We start from the raw sequence: 9,072 nt of genomic DNA on the forward strand, positions 1-9,072 counted from the left end.
AGTGGCCAAGTAGCCAGGCAGAGGAAATCCACACGAGTTCACATAGAAGGCAGCCTGTGGGCTATGTCCGAAAGGTGGACACAACTTTGGCAGGGAGAGATTAGGGGCCAGATCTCCCAGGTCCAGTGCTAAGAAGGGAGTATGAGTGGAATTAATGGGCACAGTGGTTTGATCAGGAAGGAAATCCAGTGAATAAGCTGGAAGGGTATGGAAGGAAGGGCAGCAGTGGCTCGGAGAGCCCAGAGTCCGCGTTGCTGTGTAAAATGGGATGATGCTGCCTGCATAACAGAAGGGAGGAAGGGATTTGAGACATGGAAAAGATTGGGTTAGGAACATGTGCTTCCCTGTGTGGGTATATACCACCTACGAACTTCCTGGCTTCCTAAGTCCTCAGGTTCTTAGGTGGCAGAAGTTACTGGGAAGATGAATGACTCCACCTTCCCTCCCTCCTAGGGGGAGTCTCCATCCATGGAAACCCTGCGTCGGCTTATTCAAGAAGAACTGGGGAAACAGCTCGAAAGTGAGTATCTGGACTTGCTATGGTCTTGCAGAGAAGAGCCCAGGAAGCAGTCCTTTCATTCAGCCTTGAATGCTTTTGCATCCTGGAGTAAGAAAAGCCACTTGACTGGCAGCTCAAGTGTAGATTTTCAGGGTTGAGGAACGCCCTGAAGACTGTCTGTCCTTTATCTGACACATACTTTCTCTAGTTCACTTGATTACCTCTAGTGAAGGAGAGCTCACTATCTACAAAAGCAGCTCTGCTATGATCAATCATTTATTCTGTGCATTGAGCCACTTATCTAGTCTGTAAAGAATTTTGGTTATTTGCTGCTATGAACCTCATGAAACTCACAGTCCAGAGGAGGAAGTAGAGAAACAAATAGACAAGATGATTTTAGTAAAGTCAATAAAAGTTCTTAAATTTTATTTTTCACAGCAGGCATTAAAAGAGGACAGATGAACATACCTAAGATGGTTCAGAGGCCAGGGAGTGGATTAATGAAGGCATCCTGGAGGAGGGGCCATGTGAGCTGCAAGTTGAAAGATGAAATGTAACCCCAGGTCTATGGAACAACATGTGTGAAGGCGCTGAGTGGGGCAGGCAGGCCTAGTGCTTTCAAGGAACTAAAATCCTTTCAGTCCTGTTGCATTGACTCATTGTTACGTCCCCAGGTCTAGCATGTGCCTGTGCGTAGCAGATGCTTAGGGAGGGAGGAAAGTAGGAGGATGGTAGTAATCATGCCAGCGTGTTGGCATTTGCCAAGATCAGGTGAAGTTCTCAGCACTTGCAAGTGTTAATCCAAAGAAGCCTCCAAACAACCTCATGAGGCTCATGTAATTATTGTAAGAATTGTTAGAAGCAGAATTATTAGGGGCTAAGTAACTTAAGGTTGATGAGCTGGGAAGATCTGGCCAGGATTTGTACCCCAGCCTCACTGAAGGTTCTGTGCTCTTCATCACCAAACTGTCTTGAACAACAGCCATTCCCATTCCCTCTGCAATGGGAAGTTAGAGGAGAAGAAAGTCACACAAGATTTTGTTGCAGCGAAGAAGAGAAATCCATAACTACTTTCCAGGCACACAAGGACAAAAGGGGAGGGCACTTTTATTCACATGATCATGTCTCAGTTATTTTGCACCTCCCGTTGTGAAATTCTGTGCTGGGAGCAAGGACACAGCTGTAAACAAGACGGCCCTCCTTCCTGTCCTCTTGGAGTGTCCAGGGGAACACGGTCCATTTCCATACAGGAAAAAAAAACATGGTCTTTTTCCTGTATGGAAATGAGGGCAAAGGACTGTTTTCTGGAGCACACATCGAGTGGGTGTTGGGTGGGAGAAGGAGGCGATGAGAGGAGGGAAATAAGGACCAGATTGGTGGGTACCATGGGTAGGTGGTGTTCTGAGGTCTCATGTGTGTAGATCTCTGAGTTCTACCTTCTGAATGTTGGATTCATCAGTGACAGAAATGGCCTTTGCTTTTGGGGGATCTCTAGCCCAAGAGCAGAGACAAGACCCCTTTCAAATTGGTTTGGATAGAGAATCTGCTGGGCTAAGTCATTTCTTCCAAAAAGGCCTTTGAGGAAGGAGCACGCACTCCACTTTAAAGATGACAAAATCAAGGCTCAGAAAAGTTGAGCAGTTTGTCAGGTCACAGAAGTGGACCACCTGTCCTCCTGCCACCTTGTGAGAGGAGTAGTAGAAGGGAGGTACTCTGGGAAGTGATCGACCAGGCAGTCAGAAGAGCCTGACTCTGCCTTGGTTTCCCTATCAAACGCCGGGGGCCTTGGGTAGCCTCCCAGCCTCTGGTCTTGGTCACACTGTCTGCAAAATAGCAGTTTGGGCCTGATTACCTATGACTGCATGGCAAACTGCCCTTGGTGGCCACCAGATGGGCATATATCCCCTGTCCCATTGAAAGGCTGCCAGACCAGCACTGGACCTCTGGGTCTTTAAATCAGCTCTGTCATATTAACATTTTAGATGTGTAGGATCTCCAGTGACCATCGTGTCCCACCCTTTAGCTTATAGATGAGGAATTTGACATTGGAGAGGAAAAGTGAAGAACATAGCTTTGTGGAAGCCACTTATCTCCTCCATCCCAGCGTCAGTTTCCCCAAATGACCACTGCAATTGCTACTACTGCTAATGCTGTCCATGCTACTATGGCTTCCATCGTTCTGCCCCTGAGGTAGCAGCCAGCATCTCCTGAGCACTTAGCAAGTGCCAGGCACTATTCTACATACATCATCTCACGTACTCCATCCTCATTTAGCCCAGTGGGGTAGGTGCTAGTTCATTGTCTCCATTGCATAGAAAGGGACACCAAGGCTGAGAATGGTCAAGTAGCTTGCTCGAGGCCACCTGGCTGGCTGTGGCTGTCCTGGGATCCCAGCCTAGGCAGACCTGCTCCAGGGTCAACGATGGGCACTATGGTCACTACTGATTAAGTCACCCCATGGCCAGCCACAATCAGAAGGTGCCCATGCAAATACTACACATATGCCAAGTGACGTGTCATTGATATTGTTTCCGCAGCTATTACTGGCCCCTTGGTTCTGAGTTGGCAGTGAGTAGCCATCCTGTCCTATGTCCACTCTCCATTCTTCATGAAATGCCTCTCTTTTTCCTACTCCACAGCCAAACTCGCCTACCTCCTGGCCCAGATGCCCCCAGCGCACATGAAGGCATCTCAAGGCAGACCCGGGCCCCCAGGGCCCCCTGGAAAAGATGGGCTTCCAGGTCGGGCCGGCCCCATGGGGGAGCCAGGTCGTCCTGGGCAGGGGGGTCTGGAAGGACCCTCTGGACCCATAGGTCCAAAAGGTGAGTGAAGACCTGGAGGAGATGTGCTCCATGTACTCCTGGAAGGTGGAGAAGGAACACGGCTGGGAGGTGGCACTGCATGCATTATTCATGCCACTCCCATTGCCTGTAGCTTGGTAACACCCAGAGTTTTGGCATCATATAATTTTATCATATGCATAAGAGGCTTTCATACTTGACATTTCTACAAAATTATGCTTCTGCTAGGAAGATTGAATCAGTTCCCTCCTACTTTCTTGTTCTCTCTCCATCTCCGCTGCTCAAGTTTCAGGGAGGTAAACAACATGCCTCCTTCTTCCCCTACTGAGTTTAGCACTGAGGAATAAGACATTTAATCTCAATGGAGATTAAATGCCAGCCTTAAATTTGGAATAGAACAGCTGTTAACTGCCCAGGTCTCAAGGCAGTGACTTATCAGGACATCAGAGCTCCAGCCAACAGAAGGTCTCTCTTTCAAAGGGTGGAGGCTGTACGATTTAACTCATCACACAGTGGCCAACAGGTCAGAACACTTACTCTCTCTGCAGGAAGACAGATGTGAGAGAGAGAGAGAGGAAGGATTAAAAAGGAAATTTAAAAAAAAAAATTTTTTTAAACAAATAAAAGTTTTTTTTTTTTTTTTTTTTTTTTTTTTTTTTTAAATTTACTTCAAGTTCTGGGATACATGTGCTGAATGTGAAGGTTTGATACATAGGTATATATGTGCCATGGTGGTTTGCTGCACCTATCAAACCATCACCTAGGTTTAAAGCCCAGCATGCATTAGGTATTTGTCCTAATGCTCTCCTTCTCCTTGACCCCCACCCCCCAACAGGCCCCGGTGTGTGATGTTCCCCTCCCTGTGTCCAAGTGTTCTCATTGTTCAGCTCCCACTTATGAGTGAGAACATGTGGTGTTTGGTTTTCTGTTCCTGTGTTAGTTTGCTGAGCATGATGGTTTCCAGCTTCATCCATGTTCCTGCAACGGATATGAACTCAATTCTTTTTAATGCTTTCATAGTATTCCATGGTGCCTATGTGCCACATTTTCTTTATGCAGTCTATCATTGATGGGCATTTGGGTTGGTTCCAAGTCTTTGCTATGGTAAATAGTACTGCAATATACATACGTGTGCATGTGTCTTTATAGTAGAATGATTTATAAAAGGTTGTTTAAAAAATATTTTATCTACTTTTTAAAGTTTGCCTGCTTTCAAATAGCTTATGCAATTAATAGTTTTTGAATAAGGCAATTTCAAATAAAGATAAAAGACAGGAGACCAGCCCATAATTCACTCCTGTCCGATTAGGAGTAAGCGTGGGGCAGGGAAAAGAGCATGTGGTGTCATTTTAGCTGCTCTGGAGTGACTTGTTGGAGATAGGGAGACGGATGCCTCTAACATTGTCCTCTTTTGATCTCCCATTTTCTTACTAATTCTTAATTTGCGTATCCATTTTCTATGATGTTTCTCCTACTTGAAAGGCTTTTTGTTAAATTTGTATATTCTAGTCCTACTCATGTGATTTCATAAAACAAAATATATAAAATAAATGTCAACAAGAAAGCATAAAGCATAGAGAACATCAGATTGTGGCAGAATACTGACCAAACATAATTATTATAACAATAAAAATGAATGGTCTGAAGTCCCTGTGAACCAGCAGAATTTCAACTGGGGTTACAAAAGAAAATATATTACATGCAGCAGATATTCTGGAAACAATATGGCAAAACAAGTGATTGATTTAAAAAACAAGGGTGAGAGACAGTTTACTCCCATCTCCACCATCTTCATTCAAATATGATCTCAAGTGTCCTCCCAGGGGAACTGGATCACTCTGTCTCCTCTGCATGTGTGGAGTGTTTTTAAAAATTCCTAGGATGGTACTTATCGCACATTCTGTTTCATACTAGAATGTTCTTCGTGCCCTATTTTATTTCTCTTATTAAATTTCAAGCTTCTTGAGAGTAGAGCTGTGTCTTACTTATCACTGCACATGCCCATGTGAGTGCTGAATTTGTTTATATATCATCCAGTTTCTTCCTGATAAAGGTTCAGGTACAATGCTTGGAAATACAGGAAGCATAGACATATAAGAGGGGATGCATGCGGACTTCTGTGTGTATGGCATATGAGAGAGATTGTGTAGGTGTGTACATTTGTCTGAATGAGTCAGTATGTGTATATGAGTGTATGTATACAGTTGTCAATATGGTTTGAATATATATATGTATGGAATTGGGTAGATGTGTGCTTGAGCAAATGTTCATATGTAAATATTTGTTTAGGAGGGAGTGTTTGTTTATTTTGGTGATTCCATATGTATATTTCTGAATGTGAGTGTGTGCTGAAGTGTGTGTGTGTGAATGAGTATGTGAATGGGAATTGGGGGTACTGTGCGGCGTGAGTGTGTGTACACAGGGTGGTTTAGACTGGAACACCGCAGCAGCCCAGTGTTGCACCTGGGCATCCCGCAACATGGGATGCCCAGTTTCTGTCGTCCCCGGGGGTCTCCACCATCAAAAGTGCATGTTTTTCTTCCCAGGTGAGCGAGGAGCCAAAGGTGACCCAGGTGCACCTGGAGTTGGCCTCCGAGGCGAGATGGGACCCCCTGGCATCCCAGGTATGACTCATTCTGGAGGCTCAGGGGTAGGGTGTGAGCTACCTGGAGACCCAGCACTCCTGCCCGTGGCCCCCCAGGACTCAGCAGTGAGTGGAGAGGAGGGGTTAGGCTCTATAGATAAGGAGGAGACAACGATCACTTACTTAGTTTCATTAAATATTTCTAAACTACGACCTTCTTGACTTACTAAGAAAACTATAGTGTATTCTATGAATTGTTGAAGTGTGTCCCATGAATTTAAAATTTCATGAAATGGTCCCGGAGAAAACAAAACAAAACAACCAAAACAAAACAAAACAAAAACTGACTTGGGCTAAATCAGGAACTGCTGGGGACTGTGTTTCTCTTTCAGACATTTCTGGTGCACATTCACTATCGTAAGTGCTAAGGACTCACATTTTAAAATGTGTCTATTTTGTTTAACCTAGCACTTTTGAAATTCACTTGAAAGAGGAGTCCTTTTTCTTTCACTGTGCAGTTGTTAATATCCCTTTAGCACTTCTCAGAATATGTTTTGGGAAATGCTCACCCAGTGGTAGGGTGGTTAGCTGTCCCAGGGCTGAGGACGTTTCTGGGACCTGGGAATTTCAGCTTTAAAACCAAGACATGACTTGAGAAAACTGGGACAAGTTGGTCATGCTATCCAGTGGCCATGTTGGAAGATCTCTACAATGCAGCAATAATCACGTTCCAAAATGAGGTGTATAGGTAGAAGGTAGAAGAAATTTGACTGTTGAGGCTTCTATTTTTTATTTAACTTTAATTTATATGTTTGCCTGAGGTCATATCTGAATATTGACCTTATAGAGAATTTCAGTTTTAGTATTTATACCTTCATGATTTTCCAAATTTTCTAAAGTGGAAATTTATTATTATTTTCCTTGGAGAAGATAATTAGAAATACATTATAAATATTTATTTTTATGGCTTATATTTTCAAATAGCTTATAATATTAAGAGTAACATTTAAAACCAGGCAATTTCAAATCAAGAGTAAATGGCCGAACAGAAACCATTGAAAAGGAGGAAGTAACTGTACCAATGTGGAAGTGAGATAATTATCACATTTCAGTGGCTCTTAGCCCAAGGAGTGAATAACACTGAGGCCTCCAAACTTGATCTAGGCAGGATTATAGATTAAATAGCTATTACCAAAGCATTAATAGAATCAATGAAATATCTACCGATCTTTTTAAGTGCAAAGTTTACTTTGTGTTTATTTTATATGAGATTTTCTGATAAGATGATTACTAAGACTTAAGAAGGGATGTCACTACTAGGGTTAAACACAAGACTTAGCACTGACCTTCCAAGTTGCCAAAGCTAAGAAGAAAGATAGGTTGATTATATATCATGTTATGATGCTTGCTAAGTGAAGGGATAGAAGTTTGTCTATAGGCAGTATTTTCTGCGTCTCAATTTTGGACTATTTTAAGTGTCACTTACTTGCATCCTAGATGTTGTCTTTGGCCATGATTTTGCAGAATAGCTTAATGTAATCCAAATATGTGGTTCAAATTTAATGTGTAGATAAAGCTGAGAAAATAGAGATTTGGAACAAGTTGGATGTTGTGTAATGGAATGTCACCAGGTGTCTCTAAGGTCATGTGAATTGGGGCTAAGGGTTAATGATTAGGACTTGGTGTCTACTCTCCATTCAGACACGTTCCCTAGACCCATGTAAGAACCCAGAAGGCCAGGTCTCTCATCTGACTCTTTAATGGAGAACATATACCCTACCTGGTCTCAATCTACCCTTGTTTCTTTCTCTCCAGTGGTGCCTGGATTACTATCCCAGGTCCAATAGTTAAAGCAACCCCTTCTTCTGCATATTGAGGTGCTCCTGCCACCTTGTGTTTATGTGGACCACTCTAGTTGCTCAGAGCTCCCAGACCTTGGGGATGTTCCATCTGAGGACGTTTCAGGTCCTGAGTTCATAGTGAATGGAAGCTGTGAGGTCAGGGCCCATCCCCTCCCAGAAGGATCTTGAACCACCTTCTGTTTCTTTTGCTCCTTGGGCCAGGTCAACCTGGGGAACCTGGCTATGCTAAAGATGGACTTCCTGGGATCCCTGGCCCTCAAGGGGAGACAGGACCAGCTGGACATCCTGGCCCCCCAGGACCCCCTGGTCCCCCAGGCCAGTGTGACCCTTCCCAGTGTGCCTACTTCGCCAGCCTTGCTGCCCGGCCAGGTAATGTGAAGGGCCCCTAGAGGACTCTGGAAAGCCAGAAGACTGCAGTGGATTTCTGAAACTTGAACTCAGAGCCCAGTGGGAAGCCAGAGGTCTTGAAAGACTTCAGCCATGTGTTCCTTTTTTTTCTTTCTTTTATTGTTTGCTTTTTGTTTTATTTTCTTGAGAGACCTCAAAATTATTAAATCCAACAGATGCTGCCGGTCGGTCAGATGATGATTAATATTATTCTTGTTGCTAATTATTATTATTATTTCATATGCTGATGCTTTGTGAGTTCTTTCCCACTCCTTTGAAGTTGGGAAAACTTGATTCGTGGGGCAGGAGATCGTTTCTTCATTCTTCTGACAGCCCCCATCTGATGTGTCACTGCCCATGTTAAGGACACTCTTGGTGCTACAAAACCCTGACCAGACACTTGACAAATTTACCTCTTTCTTCAGAAGAAAAACTTTAAGAAAATGAGTCAATGGGCTTCATTCTCAGTCGTGTCCAGAGATCACCCAGGGAGAAATAATACAAACACTGCCACTGTCCAGAGAGGGAAAAGAAGCAGGAAGAGAAAGAATTTGCAACCATGAGGAATGTTCCCACCTCCCGATGGGACGTGCATTTGGAGAACACAGAATCAGCTCTCAGGGTGCACTCCAGCCACCTCAGTGCTCCAAGCTCACAGAAATGAAATCATGTCTGTGGTTGGCAATGGCTTTGTGGGATCATATGTCTTGGCCAAAGATGGGAAAACCCATGTTGAAGAGGCAGCCCTTGAGAGTTGATATGTCTTCTAAACTGTGGGTAAGGCCCCTTCAAGTTCCTCTTGTTGGTTTCAGTTATATTAATTATAAAACAAGTGGATGTGGTGACCATCCACTTGTGTTCCCTAATGGTGGGCAGTTGGCCAGAACACTGAGCAGAGCTGAGAAATTTGTATCTCCAGGGCTCTGTCTCTGAAATAAA

General features: G+C 43.9%; 1 protein-coding gene across 1 annotated transcript in view; it reads left to right on the plus strand.

The window, feature by feature from the left end:
- Positions 1 to 8,246, plus strand: part of COL22A1 (collagen type XXII alpha 1 chain) — a 303,439-nt gene extending 295,193 nt beyond the window's left edge. Inside the window, exons 61-64 of the mRNA XM_010364508.2 lie at positions 454 to 520; positions 3,139 to 3,321; positions 5,847 to 5,924; positions 7,948 to 8,246. Of these exons, the coding sequence (XP_010362810.2) occupies positions 454 to 520; positions 3,139 to 3,321; positions 5,847 to 5,924; positions 7,948 to 8,135 (516 nt within the window). The 3' untranslated portion in view covers positions 8,136 to 8,246. The remainder of the gene's footprint in view (positions 1 to 453; positions 521 to 3,138; positions 3,322 to 5,846; positions 5,925 to 7,947) is intronic.
- The last annotated feature ends 826 nt before the right edge of the window (positions 8,247 to 9,072 follow it).

Source organism: Rhinopithecus roxellana, chromosome 9, assembly GCF_007565055.1.
Source record: "Rhinopithecus roxellana isolate Shanxi Qingling chromosome 9, ASM756505v1, whole genome shotgun sequence".
NCBI lineage: Eukaryota > Metazoa > Chordata > Mammalia > Primates > Cercopithecidae > Rhinopithecus > Rhinopithecus roxellana.